The sequence below is a fragment of the Lagopus leucura genome, unplaced genomic scaffold, assembly GCF_019238085.1.
Source record: "Lagopus leucura isolate 7727_CA_CO unplaced genomic scaffold, USGS_WTPT01 Super-Scaffold_739, whole genome shotgun sequence".
NCBI classification, from domain to species: domain Eukaryota; kingdom Metazoa; phylum Chordata; class Aves; order Galliformes; family Phasianidae; genus Lagopus; species Lagopus leucura.
The window spans coordinates 20276059-20300854 of NW_024962255.1; the positions used below are offsets into that span (position 1 = coordinate 20276059).

At 39.3% G+C, this 24796-nt stretch overlaps 2 protein-coding genes and 1 long non-coding RNA gene across 5 annotated transcripts in view; 1 reads left to right on the top strand and 2 right to left on the bottom strand.

Moving 5' to 3' along the window:
* KIF11 (kinesin family member 11) lies at positions 1-16263 on the bottom strand. The gene is given in 23 exon segments (XM_042863281.1): positions 1-551; positions 959-1075; positions 1396-1550; positions 1803-2025; positions 2924-3203; positions 3299-3438; positions 3768-3926; positions 5067-5189; positions 5491-5663; positions 5861-6068; positions 7187-7375; positions 8166-8253; positions 8719-8807; positions 9491-9586; positions 9706-9948; positions 10225-10315; positions 11855-11979; positions 12087-12272; positions 12633-12711; positions 12794-12891; positions 13034-13166; positions 15835-16148; positions 16150-16263. Coding segments are annotated over 23 exon segments (3534 nt in total). The 5' UTR covers positions 16249-16263; the 3' UTR covers positions 1-425.
* Positions 16264-18081: 1818 nt separating this feature from the next.
* Positions 18082-23641, bottom strand: LOC122175542. The gene is made up of 3 exons (XR_006177432.1): positions 23536-23641; positions 20999-21205; positions 18082-19460 (listed from the first exon to the last, which is right to left on the bottom strand). It is a non-coding gene; the product is annotated as an uncharacterized LOC122175542 (long non-coding RNA).
* A 149-nt stretch (positions 23642-23790) lies between these two features.
* The window catches only part of IDE (insulin degrading enzyme), a 53411-nt gene continuing 52405 nt past the window's right edge, over positions 23791-24796 (top strand). The window contains exon 1 of one of the 3 annotated variants that reach the window (XM_042862936.1): positions 23791-23803. The gene's annotated coding sequence lies outside the window, so the exon portion shown is untranslated. Of the gene's footprint in view, positions 23804-24047; positions 24143-24796 lie in introns of those variants that run through there. The other 2 variants (XM_042862935.1, XM_042862934.1) reach the window with 2 other exon arrangements.

Genomic DNA, 24796 nt, shown 5'->3' on the forward strand with positions numbered 1-24796 from the left:
CTGATTTATTTGAAAGTATCCCGAAGACAACTATCTACTTCATAGTAACAGGAATCAGAGTAAGGCAGGTACAGAAACAGATCACATATTTACAATTAAGAAAACAGCATTATTCCATATCCCTTCCTGCTACTACAAATCTACTAAGAAGCAGAAAGCAATCTATTACTTGACAAGTTAAAAAATGTCACTTAACATACAGCACCATAACCTTCAGATTTTTTTTTTTTTTTTTTAATAAAACTGTTAATATTTGCAAGCCATCATATATAAAAACAGAACAAAGGCAGGACATATTGTGTCAAGTTTTGATCCAATATTGCATCAATATATCACTATATACAGAGACAGAACAACCAGGAGAACTTATGGCTCAGTAGATAACCAAAAGTATTTTATAAGAACCTGCAGTATATATGTACATTTTAGTTCACTGATCTTAACGGTAGCTTAGATTTAGGGAGTAGCTGTTCTGTCATATCTTCAGTTTTGTTTTTCTCCAACATTGCTGCAGCTTTGTTCTCTTTATCTTTTTTGTGACTCCTTTTGTGCTGGAATTTAAAGAAAATGTGTGATAAGTTTTGCACGTTAAGATAATGCAGGTCCACGATACATCGGTGGAAGAGAAAGGTCAAAAGCAAGGAAGAAAATTAAAGTAAAAATAATAATAATAAAAAAAAAAATAATCAAGAAAGCTAACTTTTATCAGATCACTAAGAAAATGTACTGTATTAAATTTCATCTTTTCTATTAAACCACATGCATGCATCTAGCAAGTCATGACATTTTTCTAGGTTGTTAGAATGTTTATTTTAACTGAAGTTTAACAAAGCATATTCTACAGCATTAAAAGAAGTTATGAGACTACACTCAAGGCTATCAGCAAATGATTCTATACTACAAGCCTATTGTAGAACAATAACTTTCTTTCACTGTTCAGAATACCTATGAAAGTTACCTGGAAAAAGGGAATGCCTCCATTTGCATGACAGCTTATGTTTATATCCACTAAGTACTTGTCATCACCAAGGCTTTCACTGGATTCTTGCATCCCTTCCTCCTCTTCCAGCAGGTCCTAAAACAGAAGCATTCACAGAAGTTCACTGAATGTTTGAATTTCCTACATGAATGGAAGTGCTGTATTTCTTATAGATCTGATCACAATTTATGTATTTTTGTAAAACAGAAATGAGAGCCTCTAAACAACTATTAAGGTCTTCCCTTGTTTTTCAAGACAATGTTTTTCTCAAAAGCTAAGCATGCAACTCCAAGTACCACACAGGAAGGCTGCAACAGTGCTGGGTTTCTGGTCAAATTTCCACAGAGATTAAAAGAACACAAAACTCTTCAGAGATATGAAATCTTTGTTGACATGTTTGTAACTCATATACATACCTCATCTGCATTCCCCTCCACTTCCTGTATCACACTGTTCAGCATAGCATCAAGCGTTAATTGCTTTTGCCTCAGTTGTTCCAGTAGAAGTTCCCTGGGTTCTGTTTTCACCAGTGTGACTGGATAAGAGTAGTCTCTTCTCTGTGGAGTTGTCCCTTTAATGCAGATGGTATACAAATGAAAGGCACTATTAAATACATAAAGCAACTGCTTTAATTACAGATTATCAGTTTTACATTAACTCAATACAGAAGTCACGCTTTCTTCAGTCAATCCTTGCATTCACCTTAAAAAAAAAAAAAAAGTGCAAGATGACCAGCTGTATTATGTTCCTATCAACCTCTGAATACAAACTCCACAACTCAGATTGCTTTCCACAAGATTGACTCCTGCCCTACTTGAAATACCTGTTGGAATATCCACTTTAAGATCTTCTTTCAGGAAACCATTAACCTGAGCCAGTCCATGCTGTGCTTCTTCATTAAGTGCCAGCTTCTGTTCCAGAAGTACCCTCTGATCAACTTTCATTCGATCAAGAAGGCCGTTTAGTATCTTCTCCTCAGCACATTTTTGAGTACCAATTTGGTCGGCAATTTCAGCTATTGCTTTATCACAGTTTTCTCCGTTTTTCTAGAACAAACAACAACAGGAAAAAAAAAAAACCAACAAAGCACAAAAACATCAAGTTAACAGGAAAGTTAAGGTTATGGCCTCTTTTCTAAGATGTGGGTGCATGGTTAGTGACATGATCTAAAACGAAACAATTGAGAGACCTCAAATTGAGAAGTTTCAGTGCCAATTTTACATTCTCATTTTGAGAACTATCTTCAGAAGAAGAGTCAGTTTCTTAGAAAGTACGATCATTTCAGAAAGCTACTCTTCAAAATAAAAATGATGCCACTGGTTCAGAACAGAATTGCTATGTGTCTACTCATAACATTGCATTAAATTAGGATTTTTAAGGGAAGTGATAAAATCCTACCAGGACTAGAAGCATTATGTATTTCTAGAGGACAAAGAGGAAAAACAACATACTTCGTCCTTCCTATTGGAAGGAGGTGCCTGAAGTTTTCAGTAGGTATAATAGTTAAAAGAGCGCCTTTCTCAAGACTACAAATGCCTTAAGCAGTTTAACTTTCTTAAAGTTAGCAAAACAGATTGGACTTGTCTGTTCTATTACAGACTACACTTCATCTCTGTCTAAATCTCCCTGGGACACTACCTGTAATTAAGCTTTAGAATTAGAGCTACAAGCTACAAGTGGTAAAAAGCTTAAAGTACAGGTGGAAGTTAGCCACATGGGATTAATCAATACACTTTTTTTTTTTTTTTAAAGTTATTTGCATTGCTAGTTTGAACTCTTACTCAAGTTAAGCTTTTTTATCTCATCAAAATGCATTTATTAGCATGAGTCTGCTGTGATCAAGACTCCATTTTGTACTGATTATAGTTAAGAATTTTCCCCTATGAATTCTCCTGTAGAAGTTTGTCTCCAAATACTGCATTAGACTACAATAGCTACAGGTACCTTTTGAAAACACATAAGCTGTTGTTTCTCATCCCTGAGGGACAATAGCTGCTGATCGGTAAAGCTGGCTATCTGAGCAATTGTAAGTTCAGCACATTTATCAGCATCCTGAGACACATTTCTGAGACTGTTGAGAAGCTGCTGACAGTGGTCAGTGGAATCTTCCAGCATCCTTTTATTTTCACCATTTATAATCCTGAGCTCCTTAGAAAAATTATCCATAGATGCAAGAAATCTGCTGTGATTAGAAGCTGTGCTGCTGACTAGGTCGGTAGTTTTCCTGCAACAACAGACACGTAATAATTCAGACATTTTTGAAAGGTGGATTTTAACACATGTTGCATCAGTTCATACCAAAAGTAATCAGTTCCTTACAGGTGAACATTTTCTTGCACAGCAGTGATGGTGGTCTTCAAGCCTCCATTTTTTGCCAGTACATCAGCTAAGTTCTTCTGAGTCTCCTGAGCAAACAGGTCAAGCTGTCTTTGTAGTGAGGACATTAACTCAGCTGCACTCTGTTAAGAAAAGTTGTATCTTTCAAGAAAGATATAACATAGTACAGCTTTGTTATTCTAAAGCTTAAGTCACATTTTTTCTATAGATGACAGACACTTTGCCTTTGGAGATTTACGTGAAGGCATATAAACTAGATGTGTTTATAGCAAGGGTAATTCTTGTTACTTTCCTACATAAGATACCTAAAGTCACACAACAGAAGTTGAAAAGAATTAGGATCACTAAGTCACTGTCCCACCATTGCTTCTGAAACAGATACCATGGTTTACTGCTAGAGAATTCAAAGAATAACATGTGACACTACGATTTCTCTTCACTCCAAGGGTACCTTTGTATGTGCCAGTCTTGTCATTTCCACTTCTTCTCTTAAATTTTCACAATCATTCTGAAGCTGAGCAAGAACATTAGCTGTTTCTTCCTGTAATTTTTTCAGAGTGAGAGAAAGATCTTCAAAGAAGGTATCCATTTCTTTTTTATGACTTTCCAGCTTTAAAAAAAAAAAAACAGAAGTTTATTCTAAGTTAAATATTTGTTATTAGATAAGAACTGGATACTTATCTGTAGCATGATGGGCAAGAGAGGGGAGAAGAAACCTTTACTTCACAAAAACTGTCGAAGGCAAGTATAGTGGGTGAATGGTAGCAAATAACATGTAGAACATTCAGAAGTAACAGAATGGCACTTAGTATGGGCTTTCCTAAACAAAATTCAGCATGCAAAATACACAAAATAGGACTCAACATACTTGGCTAAGACCAGAATAAGAAGCAACAGCTTGTAAGAGATGTACTTATTGCTGTTAAAGCTTGAAAACTAGCAGACAGCTTTTAAATGAAGTGAGTTTATTTCAGATGAGATGCAATTGACAGAAGAGGGAAATTTAGTCCTCCACCTGGAACTGAGGTTTTTTTTTTTTCCCCCAACAAAATGGCGAGAATGAAAGAGTGGAGCTGCAATTCAAAGACTTAAAACATAATTGCCCAAGGAGATTGTGAAGTCACCATCCCTGAAGGTGTTCAAGAAACATTAAGATGTTAAACTGAGGGACATGGTTTAGTGAGAAATATTGGCGATGGGTGGATGGTTGGACTGGATCATCTTGGAAGTCTTTTCCAACCTTGTTAATTCTATGATTCTGTGATAACATAGCCAAAAAAAAAAAAAAAAAAAGCAAGCAAAGAACTTTTCTAAGTGTAGCACTGTCTATGTATATTGTTATTGTACACTTCCACATTCTCCATAATGAAAATAACTAGGAAATAAAGTTCGGTACAATAGCAGGAGAAATTTGAAGTGATAGAACTCATTTAAGTCAGCTGTTTCAGATTTCTATAATACAGTAGAGACTATACAAAAAATATTATCAAATATCTGTTATACATAGCTTTAAGCATCTACATTTTATTATTTGTCTTCAGCATTTAGGTGAGCAGCTGTGCCAATACAGGTAGCAAGGGGACACAACACACACAAAAATGGAAGTCCAAAAGGAAAAGGAAAAGCTATAAAGTAAAACAACGTAAGTGACAGAGTAAAGGAGATAAAGCCAAACCAGGCATGAAAACACTAGCACTGCAGAAAAGGGGGTATATGCAAGAAAAGCGCAAGAGAAAAATCTGTTTGTTACCTTATCAGCCACAGCTGAATATTTTTTCATGTTAGTCTGAAATTGACAGTTTAGGCCCAGGACAAATTCTACCATTGGTGTCAAGCTATTTAATGCGCTTCCTAATCCTGACGCATGCTCCCCCTAGAAAGAGCAATAGGAAAAAAAAATGGTAAAACAAAATATGGAAGTCTCTTTGGTACTTTTCTAAGAAGTTATTCATATGGATAAGTAAGGTCTACGTGCTCTGCAGTTAGCTTTTGCTGTACAGCACATTACAGCTCATGATGGGATGAGGAGGGAAGAGGTATGTAATCATGGCCAAGTGTTGAAACAGAGAGTCAGGGAAAAAAAAAAAAAAAGATTGTTTATAGCACCTCTTCTGATTGAGGACAATTTCATATACTTCAAATAAAAAAAAATAAGAGTATGTAAATTTACTAACAATTAATCTCAGTAGCTCAGCTTTATGATCAAGTGACAGATTCTCATGTTGTAATACTTTTTCAGACATGCAAGAAACTTCTGTAGACACCAATTCTTTAAGAGAGGCAAAGGATGCTGATACAACTGATGTAAGAATATTAGCTGCCGAAGAACTGGTAGACAAGATGTCACCTAGAAAAGAAATTGCAAAGTGTTACAAAACTTACTACTCTTAGCTGACCATCTGAGACACGTTATTATGCAATTACTACATTGTTTAAAATAAAGCTTAATCTTTCTACTAACAGAGGCCTAATTTAAAATGTTCATCTTTGATTGTACTACTGCAAAATATAAGGATGACCTTCATGTAGAGGTATTACACTTACCTATAAAATGCATGTAAGACATCAACATCTGCTGCTGCTTCACACTGTTCTCATTAACTGAATCTTGTATTTTGTTGAACAAATCAGTCATTTGTTGTGCAAATGTATTTTGGACAACAGCATTGTGCTGATCAACAGCCTTCTTACGGTCCAGTTTTGCGTGGAGACCAGATACATCTTTTGTGGTTTCTTCAACTGTATTAAGCAACTAAAATTTTTTTTAAGGTTATTTCAGTAGATATTTAAATCAGAAGCCAAGCATAAATTTATGTTCAGAAGAACTCTAGTTCTAAGTTGAACATGAAGCAGATATTTCCTTTAACATCAAATTACAACTGTTCTTAATCTTGTGCTATGCCATCTACAGTCTCAGTACAAGAAAAATTTACCTACTAGAGAACATTTGCCCCCAACTCTCAAGTATTAAAATAGAACATCCTCAAGTATTCAAGGAATTAAAATACAATGAACATAGAACAGTAACCAAGAAATTCCCAGTAGCTTCACTGTTTTCTGAAAGATTTGGCAGTAAATATATTTTTAATTGTAGTGAAAGCAAGTGATTTCCAGTATTACCTCTGTGATAATTTAGAATTTGAAAGTATACTGGAATTTGGTTTTGTAGTTAGTGTAAATGATTTCTCTACCCATTTATCTCACACAAACATTCCACATCAACATGCAAAACTGAGCACCCGCTCCCAACCTTACAAGAACCCGAATAGAAAGAACTTTTCATATTGACTAAAGACACGGAATTAATCACTTTGCACTTTAAATAGCAGGACTCTGTCTCTATCAAGTCTGTTTTGAAAATTAAGACCAGTCATAAACACATCAAAAAAAGCACCTAAATACCCTCTAAAATATAGAGACATGGCAATAGTTTCAGTTACTCAGTGAGTATTATTGCATGTCCCTTGGTTCTTGCAATTTCTCTACTCTAGTTATGCATAACTTACTCTGTTTTAAGGTCAGGCTTAAGTGTCTAGTTAGGTAAACTAAACTAGTTATTCTGCAAAACAACTCATAACAATAGAAACTGCAAAGCACTGAAAGCCTTATGAAAACCTTATGAAACGCCAGCTTCCAGACTGACAGTTTGCTGTTAGATACACTGGTTAATACTTCCACAGAGGAAGCCTTGCAATCTCTAAGTGACTCCTCACTACAACAGTTTTCAGAGGGTCAATCATAGTTTTTAAACCTTAAATTCATTTTTGTCACTCACATCATCCTCTAGTGACAAAGACATCTTTGAACAGATTGCTGAACCCTTAAAGAGAGGAAGTTATTGTTACAATTAGATGCCAGGAGAGTGATAACCTTGCTAGCTGTGCCATGAAGTTTTTGTTCAGCATTTTCCAAAACGGAAACCACATATTCTTCTTCAGCCAGATGAACTTTGGTTTCTTGCAGATCTTTCTGTGTTTCTTCCAGTTCCTTCTCCTTGATTTCTAGGTCTGTTTTACACTGCTCAAGTTCGTTTTTATTAACTGTGAACAGTTCAGTCACCTACAGTGTAAGACAAGCATCAGTACAGTAACATTGCTCTTTGCAAGCTCAACTGCAACTCACCATATATCCCTAGTTATGTCACAATACTAGAAAACAGTTTGTCATCTAGATAAGCAAGAAAGTTTCAGCAGTTTCAGCTGTAAGGCTCAGAAATCTTAAGCCTGACTAGAGGCTAGAAGAGCCTTTATTTACTGAAAACATCACAAACCAATACAGTTTTTATTGTGAAAATCCTTCACTTCCCTATTCAAGTCACAAGATCAGGCATTCATTATATCACAATGAAGGAATCCCCACTAAACAAATTTAAGCTGATAGAATGAGGAATAATCAGTAAAACTGATTAAAGGTAAGCCTGTTTAGGCACACTAGTTACATACTCCATTTGTTTAAGAGAAATTTTCCAATTTTTTTTTTTCTGCATATTCTTGTTAGTGGGAGTCATCACCACTCCCCCCCTTCATTCTTTGCTTCTAAGCACACAGCTCCAACTGAGATTATGCTGTTTTACAAGATTTTTGCTGGAAAGTCAAAGAAAATTCAAGGTTAAGTTTTAAACATTGAAAGAGTTAAAAAAAAAAATAATAATAAAAAAAAATCAATATTGCATTCTGCAATTTCGTATATAGTATCTGAAATTCTCAACTTCTAGAATTAGAAAATTCCATCAACTAATTACTAAGGACATTTAAGACCAAAATTTTTGTCACTGTTCAAACAACTCTCTTCCCTCAAGACATCTTCTCTTTATTTGGGGGATTTGAGCTGCATGAGAAATGGCACTTACTCTTTTCATCTCTTCCTCCATGACAGTGATTTTGTCAATATACTCTGCAATTTGTTCTTCCTGAACCGTCAGCTTTCCATTAAGGGCCCTAAAGCAAAGATTAATAAGAACAACAACAGTAATAAATTTGATTTCTAGATCAGCTATTGGTCTCATGCTGCATGTTTAGTCATTTCAAGAAGTATTGACTTCAGCATTTGAATTTTCAGTTAACACAGATAGGATTAAAGACAGCTTATTTTGCTTTGAGAGAAGACTTGTTCATACAGAAAATTTAAAATAGAAGTTTATATAAAAGCTGATAGAGCAAATAAGATATTAAAAAAAGATGAATGCTCATTTTGCTTGTGGCAAATTCCACAAATGAAGTTCTCAGTGCAAGCATATTTCATAGGCTTCTATTTGTGTAATAACTAATTTCTAAAGAAGGAAGTAACTGGTCAGTTAAATCTTCCTAACTTAGCCTTATGAAAATAGATCTGGAAACATTTCTGTTTAAGGATAGGAACCAGTATATGCTGTTAGACATCTTATAGCAATCCTGAAGACGTACTCAAAATTTTCAAGGGAAATATAGACGCCATTTTTCTCACGTGTAGCAGCAAGGTCTCGTTTCAGACGCTCAATCTCTTCAGTATATTCCTGCATCAAGAAATAACCACATTTCAACATGAATAGTTATACTTCATTTTCAAAGTTCTCCTCAACAGATGTGAGACATCTGGAATTATATGGAAATTTTCCACAAGCACAGAAGGATGTTCCAGAATCTAGTGTTTCACTTCTGTGTCCAAATAAGTTCAGTGTAGCACAGATTCAATTCATAACATTGCACATATGTAGAGCATTGAAGCTTCCTATTCAAATTATTGTTTATTCCACATAACAGTTTATATTGGGAATTGCAGCTTCTTTAATAGCATTCATGTTCTTCATAGGGCCTTTTCATTCATAGTTTAGAGTTCGTTGCTTAAATTTAAGCATTTTTGAGGGAATTAAGCTGCTAATGGAGAAATCCAGCAAAAAAGTAATCTACTGTTACTTAGTAGGTCTTCACTACCTGGTGAACAGGTACACAGTCATAGATAATAGCAATCACACTGTCTCCAGCTTTAGTTTTAGCAATAGCTTCAGTATTTGCAGTGTTTAATAGCGTGCCAGCAGAGCAGCTTAGTAAAGCATCCCCTCAGTGATTAAAATCACCTCAGAAATGTGCTTCTGGTAGCCAATTTCCCCATAGTTTCGTAACATTTCTCCTATGCAGGAATTAGAATAGTCAAATGTATTCTGTCTTTATAGTAATCAAATAAATATATCTAGCTTACCTTAATAAGAGCTTTTTTGGTCAGCTTCTGGTTAACTTCAGGCTTGTTCAATATGTTCTTTGCCCTGTGGGCATATTCTAGTGTACTCAGTGTTTCCTGTGATAAACAGATACAACATTAGGTTAAGCTGAGGAGAAAATATTTTTGGAAAAAAAAACAAAACAAACAAAAAAAACCACAAACATTTTGGAATAGGTATTCAGATTAAAATTTACCTCAAGATTTATAGATGCAGGAGAAACTGTGGCAATTATTGATGTTTTTGTTCGTCCTCCAAGAGAATCTTGAAGGATTCTTGTGAGTTTAGATTCCCTGTATGGAACATGTGGGGCTCTTTCTACTAGAGCAGAAATAACTCTTCCCAGAGTCAGGAGAGACTGATTGATATTTCCAGCTTCACGAGCTCTTTTGTCAACTGCCCCAGATCGACCAATGTTCTCACTTCCTGCAAGATCAACCTGAAAGAGGAAAGACACGTGCTTCTATCTCAAATCAGCACAAGGAATGCTTGATCTGTCACAGCATGCATGAGCTAACACATGTATTTGTTCAGGAGATTGTAGGAGTGATGAACGAGACAGACATTTCTAAAGAATGACAAACAGTTCACATTGCTCAGAAAAAACGACAATTTCTTTACCCTTATAAGTGTGTAATTCTCAAGAGAATGAGGTTACATTGTTTAGTTCCTTACTTTAGTATTGCCATCAATGAAATTTAATTCAAATACTTACCAAGTTCAGCTTCCCAATTTTAACAAGTTCTTCTCCATCTACTGTGGTTTCTTTCATATGGATGGTAATTGAAAATACGGAGTGGGAACGGCTATAAAAGAACTCAATTTCAGACAAACATTCTTTAAGCCCAATTATCTGCTTTCTATGAGACATTACTCCAGGTTAGTTATCAGTGCTCTTTATAGAAAATAAATGCACCCCCATTAATTGCAACTTTACACATTTCCAATACAATAAAAATTGTCTATTTTTGTCTGTGTACATGTAAGGAAATCATAATCTAGCAGGCTAGAATACCAATCAAACTTCAACCAGTTGCTTCATTGATGCATCTATCAAGTGAAGCCAACAGAAATATCTCATGTTGATACTTCTGTGTTCTCTACTCATAGACACTTCAAGAGAACTGGCTTGCAGTTTTGTAGCCAATACAATAGGAACAATTTTACAGAACATGAGATTAGGAAATTTAGTACTTCATACAGACTAAAGAAAATCAGCAAGAATCTGAATCCAATATTAAAGATGTAGAAATTCAATTTAGTTTTCATTCAAAACGTTAATTAAGTTTAAAAAAAATACATTAGCTTGAGATTATTTAACAAGCTTTCACAATAGGAAGCTGGGACATACAGTAAACCATAGAAGTTATGGCAGTTTGAAACCTACTTGCTCACAATGACAGACATGAAATCTGCAGTTCAAGAATGAGAAGTCAGTAATAAATACTGAGATTTTTGACTAACACGTCTACCAGATTCTGACTATGAGCTGCAATCATACGACATAGCCTGCATTGCCATACAAAAATCCCTTATTCTTATTTCTGACTTCCACAATACATCTTGTACATTTTCATAAGCTAGCATTATTCTATAAAAAACAGATCTGAACACTGTTTCGTAAGTTCAGTTTCAGAATCCTAATTATATCATTTCCTATTGCTGGTGAGGAGAGGAAGGGAAACTTATGCCTAGATTTTTTCCAGTGAACAGAACCAGAAAAAAAAACAACAATAAACCAATAATACCCCATAATAGCTAGAACAAAGACAATCCATCTCTCTCACACGGGTGTATCTGCTAAACATCATCAACATTTACTGTAAAGATTATTTATTCCACACTTAAACATACAGCATGCTTCAATGATATCCATCAGATTTGTGTTTCCATAGAAATATAAAGTTTTGAGAAAGCTAATTGCTTGATTTAGAGTTATTAATAAATTCCAGTATTCTGCATGCCAGACTAAGAATATTCTACCTCTCACATTGCACCTGGATATGTGGAAATTCAGGACTACCATTTTAATTGTATATTTAAAACGATATGCAATCTTGAAACAACAGTTTTTGTAATCACGTCTTCTGACAGCAACAGGTTTTTAAGAGAGACTTCCATAATTTACAATGCATCTTCATACACGTACTTGAATACATCAACCCACAGAACGCAAGAAAAAGTTTCTTGCTATGGTTTCCTAATCTATATGTGGCAACAAACTATAATATCTAATCTCAAGATCAGGCAGGGCTTACTCTGGCTTCAACAATTTTTCCTTCTTCGGTAAAATCCAGTTTAATAGAACATTAACAAAATAAGTCTCTGAAACACAAGATTTGTACCTGGAATATGCATTCATGTAAGTAGCTGCAGTTGTTCTCTTTGCTGCACCCCTTTCCAGGATCTGATAGACTTCATTTTTGTTATGTACAGTTACCTCCTCTAAGCCTTTAATAATTACACCTCTCTGTCAAAAAACAACAAAACAAACAAACAAAAAAACCCATGTTCATTCAACCTCTTCAAACTGTTCCAGAAGTCTTCATATAACAGATTTTGGAAGACTGCACTCACCTTATTTCGGGGGTCATCAAACATCTGCAGTCTTTCTCCAACATCAGGAGCAGGATTCAGAAGATCAAAAAGCTCCTCATTATATATTTCCAAAAGAGAGACTTTCACTGAAAATTCAGTGCCATTCTCTGTGAGTTTTTCAAATATTTGATGCAATGTACGAGGTATTATACCTGCTAATGGATCCTACAAATTAAAATGAAAAAACAAGTACATACATAGATGTACAAAAAAAGAGTTGGGGAAGGAGTGAAGTAGTAGCAAATTTTAGCTACAGTCTGTTGGTCTAATGGATACAGACAAAAAATACAGTGAACAAAGATTATTTCCTGTGCAATTATTGCTAAGATTTGTATGTATGCATTAATGATGTAAAGTTCTGGTTTTCACAAGTAATGAGAACACTCGTTAATTTACTAATGTTTACCAAAAGTTGGCTTCAGTGTTTGAAAGAAATCAACTTTAGGCTGTCTTTAGCTTTCTGCAATATCTACTTTTGTATTACACAGCACAGCTACAAGAGAAACCTCATGAGTAAAAACGTACCTCTTCCCAAGTGTACTCCTCGTTGGGGGACCGTTCCCCTTCCATTGTGAAAGTCTTACCAGTACCAGTTTGGCCATAGCTGTTAAGAATGAAAAATTAAGATGTAAACAAGAAACAAAAATTAAAGTGAGATTTTCTAATAGTAATACTGGGATACTTACGCAAACACTGTACAGTTATAGCCCATAATAACTTCATCCAAAATAGGACACACAACACTCCGGTATACATCAATCTGCTTTGCCTGAGCTCCAAAAACCTGTCAGAGCAAAGACAACTTGTCCTATTTACCAGTACAGTAACATATTGCACTGTGCATACTGCACAGTGTAGACATCAGACTCTATTAAGAGAAATTTGCTGGGTTACAGCTACAAGTGTCCAGCTTGACAAGCAGTTACCATATCAAATGTGTAAGTCTTTTTTAACATCTTGTCTGTGACTCCTCCAGTGCGGACGCTGACTTCTTTCCGTGCTTGATCACAGTCTACAACAGCATAGGAGTTTGCTTTACGTTCCGAGGCATTAAAAGGCCTAAAAGCAGAAGAGTATCAAATTAATACAATTACAACAGCAACATGAAACGGTCCAGAGGAAGGCCACTAAGATGATCAGAGGGCTGGAGCACCTCTTCCACGAAAAAAGTTGAAGGAACTGGGATTGTTTAGCTTGGAAAAGAGAAGGCTCTGGGGAGGCCTCATTGTGGCCTTCCAATATTTGAAGGGAGCATATAAACAGGAGGGGGTGTGACTGTTCACAAGGGTGGATAGCGATAGGACAAGGGGGAACGGTTCTAAACTGAGACAGGGGAGGTTTAGGTTAAATACTAGGAGGAAGTGTTTCACGTAGAGAGTGGCAATGCATTTGAACAGGTTGTCCCAGAGAGGTTGTGGATACCCCACCCCTGGATGCATTCAAGGCCAGGCTGGATGTGGCTCTGGGCAGCCTGGTCTGGCGTTGGCAACCCTGCACATAGCAGGGGGTTGGAACTGGATGATCACTGTGGTCCTTTTCAACCCAGGCCACTCTATGATTCTATGATTTAAGAATCCACAAAATGATAACCGAGCAAAAGGAACTTTAACTGATTTAAGTTAAAAGCTTTATATTTGTTTAAGGAAAACTGACACAACTTGCTTTCCAGACATTGTTCTCCTTCCATTTGCCAGGACAAACCAAGCATCTACAGCTTTTCATGCATTTACATGGTTAGCTGTTTGTTGCTGTTTTTAAATAATAGTGTCCATAAATACATTTATGACTGCTTAGCTGCATGCATATTTAACTTGCATTTAAAAATGTCTTTTTTGCTAGAGTTATCTAACCAATGAGTGAGGGGAGCAATTAAATGCTGCAAAGAGTTGTATGAATAAGCACCTCGAGAAAAGGAAAACTGTATATACAATAGTTAAGATAACAGTGAACCAAATCAATGCACTTCAGAAGTTCCCTATTTTTCCACTTAGACAAACAGTGCAGCCCACACGTCTCTTGTGAATGACAACTCCCTAAGCACCAGATATGCTAATACAGCCCACAGCTAGCAGAACAGTAGACAGCAATGCTGGAATCTTTATAATGCTGACACACTTGAATAGAATCTGTGAATTCTGAATAGAATTTTATAAGACAGAAAATAATGCCTTTGGGTTTGGTGAACAAGAAGCCCATGCACCTTTTTATTACACTTTTAAGTAAAGTTTAACAGAGATACAAGAAAAAAAAATTTCAATATTTTCTTTTATCACTAGGTTAATCCAAATGTGGCACATAAAATTTTCCTTATGGGGCAGCAACAATAACCCCTCATAAATAAAAAAATTAAAAAAAAAAAAAAATCACATGCTAAATCACAAAATGTGTTCTTATATTTCATCCTGCAGTGTTACTGAGCTGGATATCTGTTACCCATTCAGGAACTCATCACTGTTGTGGCTGACATTTCCTCCTCATGGTAGCACTGAGACTGAAGTGTTAGATTCTAGATAGGCCACTCAATGCTTCAGCACAAGACAGTGAATAGAGTCAGGTTGCTGTGGTGACAGCCAATGATTACAACCATCTTGTTCACAGCAGCAAGTTACAGCTTTGGCTTTGCTACTTCTAAAATCGCAAGAAGCTGAACAGTAACTGTAGTCTTCTTTGCAGCAACAAAACAGAGAACCAGATGAATGCAGACCAGAGAATCAAAGAAATGGCCTTATAGTCACCTCATGATAAAGGGGCAATTCAGTTAAACTAGAGCAAGTGCCACTAGGCAAGCAGCAACTTGGCACGCAGCGATAGCATTTGGTGACACATTCATTCCCTTAAGTTATCAAAAGGACATTAATATATAACAGAATAATAGAAAACAAGTTGCAAGGGACCTTTAAACACACAGTAGCGTACACATTCAGAAGCTCCAAACTCATATTTTATTGAAACATGGTGAATGTGTGGCTTGAAGTTTTTGAATCATCAGGCTTCAGAAGCAAATCAGGGGCCACTGAAACAATTGCATCCATTGATCTACAAAGTGAGAACTCGAATGCTGCAGAAGGGAACGGGAAGGAGCTTTTGCTGCTCCAAAGTATCAGTCACAACAAAAGCAAAACACTGCTCCACATACAATCCTGATGCTGCTGTATTGCAGAACACAATCTTAATCGAATAGACACCACTACACAGCCAGGCTGCAGCACAACGGTGCAGCACTGGACAGATGGAAAAGAAGCCAATTGCTCAACAGTGTTTCAAATACAACTGCTCCAAAATCGTCTTTTGCAACATTCTCGCCTTTCACCAACACTTACACCCAGCCTCCTAACGCCCATTCCAGCACCTTCTTACTAACATTGAAAGAATAAAAGCGAACGCTGCTTTTAATGGTTATTTTCAGCGTGGGTTTGTTAAAGTACAACCTCCCACCAGTAACAACTTGGTAAGCCGGCGTCCGTACTGGCACAAAGAAACCTCGCGAAGGCAATTTAGAGCACGGTATCATTACCTACGCTACCTCTCGTTCAGCTCCCCTTACCCGTCCTACACAGCCTCGCACCGAATAGTCACCGCTCAGCAGACGCCGACCCATCCTGCACGGACCCGCAGCTCAACCCGGAGCAGCGCCGACCCGCCCGCGCCCCGCAGCCCGGAGCGCCCCCCGGCAGCAGCACACCCCGCACAGCTCCCCTTCCTCGAGCCCAGGGCTCGCAGCGCCTACCTGCAGCGCACCACCACCTGGATGTTCTTGCCCTTCTCCTCCTTCTCCTTCTTCGAGCCGCCGCCGCTCTGGAAGCTGAGGGAGGCCATGGCGCACTCGGACGCGAGGGAGCCGAGGACGACGGTAGAGGCACCGGCCGCGCTGCACGGGCGCGGCTCAAGCTGAAGCCGAGACTCGGAACCAGCCCAACGCCTGCGAGCGCCTGCCGCCGCCGCCGCCACCTTCGAACCGCGCGGCGCTGCCGCCCGACCAATCAGCGGGCGCCCGCGGGGCACCATGGGACCTGCTTTCAAATTTCGGGTGACGACGAGAAAGGCACGGCGGAAGCGGCCGATCCTGCCGTAAGCGCTGTGCATGCCGGGAACTGTAGTGCCGGCGGGGCACCACGTGACAGGAAAATGGCGGCTTGCGCATCCCCCCCGAGGCCCCGCCCCGAAACCGAGCCGGGAGGGGGCGCCAGAGAGCGGGCCTGAGAGCGCACCGCTCTGCCCCGCTGCGGGGCAGCGGGGAGCGTTTCGCCGAGTGTGGCCTTGACTGCGGGCAGGTCCTGCGGCACAGGGGAGGAGCGGCTGCCACCGGAGATATAATCGGTCCGGGACGGTTTGCTCTCAAGAGTCCATATGGGATCCTTACACGTGTGCATAGCGTTATCTACTGCGGTGCTTTTAGTTGCTGTTTTAGGGCCTTTCCAGTTACCCAAAATAGGATTACCACCTATAATTCCACAGGTTCCTTCCCCACCCCTTATTTTTTTTAAATGGATGCTTTGAAACTTATACCTCCTCCATGGGCTCTGAATCCCAGCCTGCAAGGCTTGTGGTCCTTTTTGTGACAGTGCCACGAAGCAGCAGCACGTGGTGCTCCTTCACCATTTACCTCCAAAGTTAGAGCAATGTCAGAGCTCATCACTTTCATCGCAGACGTAACGGGGAAGGACACGAGGTGCTGGTTCTTGGTGTGCTGGAAGCAGGCATTCATTCAGAGAACACGAGATGTGTCTGACATTAAATACGGGCTGAGGATGAGGCAGGATAACAGCTAGGAAATCTTCAGTGCTTAATAGCAATGTTCATTAGCAGCCTCTCTCACCCACTGCCCGTTCTTTGTTCCACATAAGACCTTACTGATTTTATGCCACTGAAAACAATACCAACATATATGTAGCAATAATACATATGAAATAAAGCAAATATAATAAATAGCAAATACTACATAGAATATATATACTACATGAAAATAGAATTACTTTGCAAGAACAAACGTTTACAGGTTTGTAACCACCAGATGAACTGCTGCCTTTCAATACCCATTTAAATTGTTTGGGCTCTACCCCAGAAAATAAGGCAATGAATCCAAGCAAATGCTTGTAACAACAAAAAAAAAATCTTTTAATTCATAAGCACAGAAAAGTACAGAATCTATGATTTCTACCAGTGTTGAAGCCTATCTTTGCAACCACAATGACTTTGGTGGGTTGATGAAACACTTAAAAATCTATGGGCCTCTAATGAAACACTAAAATCACAATAATACATTTTGTTTCAGTTAAAATTTAACTAAGTAGGAAAATTAATACAAAAGCAACAGCAATTGCAAATTGAGACCACAATCATTCTTACTTTTTTTTTTATTATTATTATTATTTGTGTGCTAGGAGTGAAAAATAAATCATACTTACAGTTGTACTGGAGTTTCTGTTAGACTGGACAAGCTGAATGCAGGTTATGTAAACATTCTGAAACTTTACTTTTTGCTCTCTCCTCCCTCATACAGATCATAGACAAGAAGGCAGCACTGACAGACAAGATGTCTTTTCATCTCATTTCTGCCTCTCTGTTCTTTTCTAGTATGAAAGTATGATCTGCATTAGTCAGAATTTTGCTTAAAATGTGAACACATCTGTCATTAACATACAAGAGATCATACAAACTTGCATTTAAATAACAGGAATCAATCTAATTACTAGGAGCTAAATCTGTGGTAAATGGAAAGCAGAAACTTCTGGTAATCAAGGTAGCTTAACAATTGCAGTTTAATAGCTGTATCTCTGTCATACCTAGTCGATGGATAGCACAATGGTCATACATTTCCTGAGATTAGGTTGACCCTAATACAATAAACACAAACTGAGTAACAGGGAGCTGGCATTTCACGAGCAATAAAAGTAAACATGAGAAAGAAAGAAGAATATTTAGGATAGTCTAAACAGTAGTTAGGAGAACAACCTTTAGGAATGCATGTACACTGTACTGTGAGAAATGTTTTATTTTTTTCTTTTTAGGAAAAGACAAAAAGCCTTACAGAAAAATAATCCACATAGCAATACACACATCTGCCGTAACAATTTCAGTAGAGATTACTAATCCCTACTTATTGATAAAAAATTTTCAATAAACCTTGAAAACAAGCCCATGTTTTATATATGAATGTTTCAAAACTAACTCAATAAATCAAATCAGATGACCTGGATAATTATACGTATGGAGGCTTGGCAAATAGAATTGTTGACACTAAAACATGATTAGCTAAGAATTAGGAAAGTGATAATAATGGAGAGATATAATTATAAGCTTGGCCAAGACTTCTTCAAGGCTCAACAAAACCTCTTTTAGCTACCAATATGGTACACATCATATAAGCTGAAATAGGCTACAGAAGGGTCTCCACATGCAATCACCGCTGAAGAATTAGCAGCAAGTTTAACTCCAACAACGTTTAGTAAAAAGAGATAGTTTTGGTCACATCCTGTTTAATATTACCAGTAACACAGAATAAAATGTACTGATTAATTGTATGACATTAAAGAGGAGATGACCCGTAACTCAGATTTACGTAACACAATCTCCACCTCTTGAACAACCAGCCCAGCTGGCCAGCAAAATTCTGAACTCTTTGTTTTCCACATATAGAAAGTTGAACAATAAAAACTTACACACTGTGCTGGTGTATTTCATGCTGAGGACAGCAGTTTCCTTCAGTCACGGTAATAAAAAAAAGCTGTTTCACTGGTATAAATGGAAGATAAGATGTGATAAACTAAATACCTCATTGTAAACATTTAAGGACTTAATGCATTTGCAACATCAGTAAAAAGAGAATTGGTTACAAATAATCAGAGAAAGTACACAGAATAAAGGTCTCTTTTTCATATGTATGTGCCAGATCACGCACTGTTGGGTGGTGGGACTTCTAAACTTGTTAGAGGCAACATAAAAAAAATCAACACCATACCTACAGGATCACATGCATTTGTATAATCACTTCAGAGCAAAGCTAAACTTTCTCCTTATACTTACTTATTCTCAATTAGGACATGCAGCTAGATGATATTTTTACATTAAAAAAAAATGGATGGGAAAACTGCAAACATAGGTTTAATAGGACCTACTGAAGTCAAAAAGAAGTGTCTCCTCAACTTCTCATTATTTTCTGAATTTCATATTTCAAAATATTAATTCATTTTATTCATTTCATTGTTTTTAAACTTGGTGCAGAAAACAGAGAAGCATCCTTCGTCAGGAATATTATGGTATCTTTCCATTACATGAGACTGTTGTATCTCAGTGACTGCATTTAAGTATGCGTCGCACAGAGTAAAGAACATCTTTTTTTTTTCCCTTCTGTGTCTGAAACAAATAATAAAACAAGAAGTTATGGAGCATCAGATTACATTACAAATTACACTTACACCAAAACTTATTAGGAAAACCCCAGAAACAAAACAAGTTGAAAAACAGAAATGTGTCAAGGCATCAGTGAATATTATTTTAAATAGGAAAGCTGTCCTGAATATACAAATAAATGTATCATATACTAAGAAAGATGTTTATACATACCTGTATCACTGAAACTGGTGAAGAGTGGTCATATAGAACATTAAGCTCATATAGAACATTAAGCTTCTGACAGCTGTTTGTGCAACTATAATTATTCTATTTAGCTGTGAAGTTTGGGAGATTAAGAAAGTTTAACAGAGAAAATTGAATTGTACTGGCATAAAAATGTCTGACCTTCCTACAGACAATCCTTTTCTTCAGTGTCTAAACATATGAAAATAGGTCTCTCAACAGATGAAATTATACCTGTTAAACAATACCTGTACAATTACAGGCATTAAATGCTTCTGTTAACAAACCATTGGAGAAAAACAATTTTTTTTAAATAAAGATATGGGAGATATTTAGTACGTCTAATCTCAATTTTCTAAGAAAATGTACCTGAGTATTGTAACATAATTGCAGTTCAATGTATCACATTTATACACGACTTCTCTGATGTAAAAAGGTTTTGTTAGGGAATTTACAGTTATATGCACAGGTGTTGTGGCTAAACATATTCCAGCAGTGATCAATAATGCTTTTTACACCTACACCTTGTTATGAAGCTATCTCTATTTATTTTAGCGTGGAAATAACCATAACCTTTGGGATTTTTTTCAGCCTGAGGCCAGATTTCTTCAGAGGCATTTTATAAGAGCTGCTCCAGAAGTAATGCCTCTTGTTCTGTTGGCCCACAGTGTCAGAAGCAGATGTTGGTGGTATAGAAGTAGTGGTTGAACCTTCCCACCAATATTCTTTATGTTTTGTTGCCATGTGACAGATGGCAGCAGAGGGGCAGTCTGACACAGTGGCGTCAGACAAAAAAGTGTGCATGAAGCATGGGTGTGTCACTGAATTTCTCCATGTGGAAACAGTGGCACCCATTGACATTCATCAGCACCTGCTGAACATTGTACAGAGATCAAACAACGAGATGGTGGGTGGTGCACTTTAGCATTGGTAGCAGTGGTCACCTCCACTGGTACAGATTTTTATGAGGATAGCATGCGGGCTCTTGTTCATTGCTGACAAAAATGCATAACTAATGGTGGTGACTATGTTGAAAAAAATAGTTTTATAGCTGAGCATTTGCACTGTCGTATAGTGTTACTGTGCTCTTTATAGCTGTTGTAGTTTTCATGGAAGTAAATAGGAGGCATTACTTTTGGAGCAACCCACAGAAATCCAACTGCAATTTTACTTGACTCCAGAATTTTAGGTAGGTGGAAAAATGAGCTTCTATTAGAAACATGACAAGACTGTAATTGGAGTTTAACATTTGTTCCCTCAGTTTTCAACAGGAATAGAAAATACCTGTTTATCTAGACAGTTTTGAACCTGACTACCTTTAGGATTATTGCTCTTCTTGCACTGTACAGCCATGTCACATATCCTGAAGAGAGATCTGCTTCTTTATGAGGCTTCTTCATGGGAATTTTTGACAATTTCCATAGTGACTCCAAATCTTAAGTCCTAATCGTTTTTGACAACGCTTTTTTTTCTCTAGAGCCGATAAGAAAATCAGCACCAACTGCCTTGAAGCAATTAAAGTCCTATAAGGAAAAAAAAATTAAACAGCTGGGCTGTTTAATAGAGAAAGTTCTTCACTTTTGCTAATAGCATTATATTAAAAATTCTTGAAAAACATGCAAAATATGTCCAAATTTTGGATAAAGGTGGTTTCTGGTTAGTATATAAACTGAAACAGAGAGTAGTTAATTATAATAATATGCATTCCAAATAAATATCAGTGCAACAGCATGGCCTCTAAACAGGGAATAGAGTCAGTAAGACAGGTGTAAAGAATAGTAGGTGTGAACTATATTGTGTTTGACGTGTGAAGATGTGATCTTTCATCATCACAGCTACACAAGGAGAAGCCCTCGCTCTAGTTGCGACTACTCCCAAAATCCCACAGTTCTGCTGATGTAGTAAGTTCCATGGTTTTATGATTTTTGGTTATCGGTATTCCACATCATAACATCATGTAGTGCACTGGGAGTTAAAGAGTTAATGCTCCAGGTCCATGGGTAGCTCCAGGTACTTGGCTTTCAGAAGAGAACAAAACAACATACTACATACCACAGAGGGCTTTGCGTTGTTTTGTTTCTGTTTTCCACTCAGAGGGAAAGATAGAACTGTTTGCAGATCACAAGATGTCTCTCTCTTTTGCCCGGCTAGACATCTTGCCTTCAGCATTAGAGTAAAGCCTTTGGTTTTTGTACACTCTCATTTTATTTGATTTATTAGCTTCAATTCCAATTATACTGTATTATATTGCGTTATTTTGCATTCTGATATCTTTTTTAGTAAATTAGCCTTCCTCCTCAGATTGTTGCCACTGTTTTGTTTTTAGGCCTATCTCACTACCCTTTTTCCCATTCCCTTTTCCCGGGGCATGGGTCCATATGTCCCACCACCCCATTAATCACAGAACCGGGCTGAACCAGTTCTTAAACTGTTGACGTATATATACATAGCTTAGGCAAGATCTATAGAGAAAGGTAGTATTTATCAGAGCAACTAACAGCTGAAAAAAACAGGGTGCATTAGGGTAGAAAATTCTTTAGGACCTGAAAAAGGAAAAAACCGCTTGTACATTTTTGCATCTTTCACATGAGAGCTGATACGACCCATCTACAACTTTTAATAGCAAAAGAGGCAGAAGCATTTCTTCTACTCCAAATCCCAACCTTTTAATCCCCTGGTTGCTTCAGGAAGAAAGCAGATCTATCACTAAAAAGCAATCAGTTGGCAGTATTACCCTTTCTGATGCACAGGCAACGGTGATAGGATAGAATTAAGATTAAAGATCTCATCACTTATCCTTTCCTTTTTCCCTCTGTCCTTATCTTCTCTTTTACATACACTAGGAAATGGAATAAAAGCAGATTACCTCAAACTAGAATCTTATGAGGACAACGTGACACTTCCTTTTTCCATGATGTACCATGTTGTGTTAAAACTAGGCTCCCACACAATTCTAAATCCAACCAGTTAATTTAGGCAAAGAGTATTGCTTTGCTCTAACCAGGTTTAGTTAACTTGTGAGACAGTTCTGTATCTAAACTGAGACCAGAGTGTGGGTGTGCTTGATACAGACATGACTACTTTAAATTAGGAAGCTCAGGTACAGATAGGAACGTCTCTATAGCAGCCCAGGCTTCAATGGGAACCAGCAGCTGAATGTCTACCAAAACTTCCTGACAGATTTTGTTGACCATCTGGAGTACCATGCTCCCATTCTAAACAGCTAATTTGACCAAAGACAACAGGTTTAAAGCTCCATCAGATACATCTCACTCCCATCTATGGATACAGGAATAGTCTGAGCTGAGTCACTGGGTTCTGAAGGACAGCAGGGTCCTGCGAAGCGCTTCCAGCTGTGACCTACCGCCTGTAAGGACACGGACTAAAAGTGGGCGCCAAATGTAACAAATTGAGATATTTTCAGTATTTTTAAGTTTTGTGAAATAGGACAGTCGAAACAAGCTACATCTGAAGAAAGCAAGTTATTAGAAACACAAACAGGTGTTGTGGTGATATTTTTAGCGTTTTTTTCCTAAAAATGAATTTAAGTAGCCAGCCACAACCACCACCTTCCCACAGGCAAGTATACCAACAGAAGAACGAAATATCTCCCCAGAAATCCGGAGGCCCACAGTTACAGCAGCAGCTGATCCAGCCCAACACTCGCACGTTCTGAGGCAACCCGCAGCTCACGGGCGGTGCGCGGAGGCCACGCGGCTGCTACAGGATCGCTCCCAAAGTTTAATTCCTCTCCCCGCGGGCAGGGAGGGTTCAGACACCGGCTCCACGACGAGAACTGAAATCTCAGCCGCTCAGGGCGGCACCGAACTCAAATTAAGAGGCATCCAATTACCTTTTGTCTCGGCTTTCGCCAGCAGGGAAACGGCCGGGCCCTGCGCGGTCCCTCAAGGCGGCGGCGGAGTGCTCCCGCTGCCCTTCGCTCCGTCTGCCTCCGCCGGGCGCGGCTCGGGGGCCTACCCGCCACAACGAGTGTCGCCCCGGCTCCCCGCCCAGCCACCCACCCCCTCTGCCGCCTCCGCCTCCTCCCAGAGGCCCCCCGCCCCCTCCCCAGCCGCAGCCCCCGCCCCGCCGGCAGCAGAGGCAGCCCGAGGTGCCCCCAGGTACGGGCCCCGTTAGGCCCGGCGCGGTGAAAGCGGGCCCGCCGGGCGAGGAGGGCGGACGGGACCCCGAGGGCGCCGGGGAGGGATTGGCCGGGCTGGGAGGGGAGGCGGGCGGAGAAGATGGCGCCGCCGCCGACCGCGGCGCTGAGCTGAGCTGAGGAGCGGCGTCTGCTGAACGGGACCGGGCTGGGCCGTGCGGCGGGGAGAAGCCGGGCGCGGGCGGCGGGGCTGGGATATGCGGCAGCGGCTGCTCCCTGAACTGAGGCGGGCTCTGCTGGGCTGCGCGCGTCCTTGGGCCGCCCCGGCCTCGCAGTTCGCCCCTCGGCGCGGCTTTCTCGGGTACGGTGCGTGCGCGTGAGGCGGGGGAGCCGGGCGGAGGGGAAACGGCGCTGCCGTGAGGGGCCGGAGATCCGCCTGCAACCCCCACGTTGTGTGAGGGCCGGGGCGGAGGCGCGCTGTGCGGCCGGGGCGGCCCCGGCTCTGTGGGGAACGAGGGCAGTCCGGAACGCGGGGCCGTGAGGAAACCGTAAGGGGAGCGGGGGGCGGGCGGCCTGCGTGTGCCCTGCTCTGCGCCGCCGGTACCAGCAGGGTGGGCGTCCTTTGCGCGAAGAACTCCTTTGCGTGCCTGGTGGGCTTACTGGTCGTTGATTGTTGTTGCGTTTTTTTGCCTTCATTTTCCTTTTAAAAAGGAGTTCTGATGTTGCTTAGCTCGCCCTGCTCTCCTGAAGCGTAAAATCCCAAACGGGACAGAAATAACATTGCTCCGAGTTATCCAAAGTTGACAGGAAGGAGAGGGGAACTTTGTTCTCTTCCTTCTGTAGGTGCTGTGCCCGTTACCCTGATGGCCAAAGCTATGTTTAACGGCACAAAAGTAAGACGGCAAAGTAGCTTTTCTTTTCTTTGGGAAAACAAATGACTTATGATGACTCATGCTGTCAACTGCTCGTGTGGCAAACTTTGGGCGCACCGTTATTGTTTGTGATTGCTGTGTGC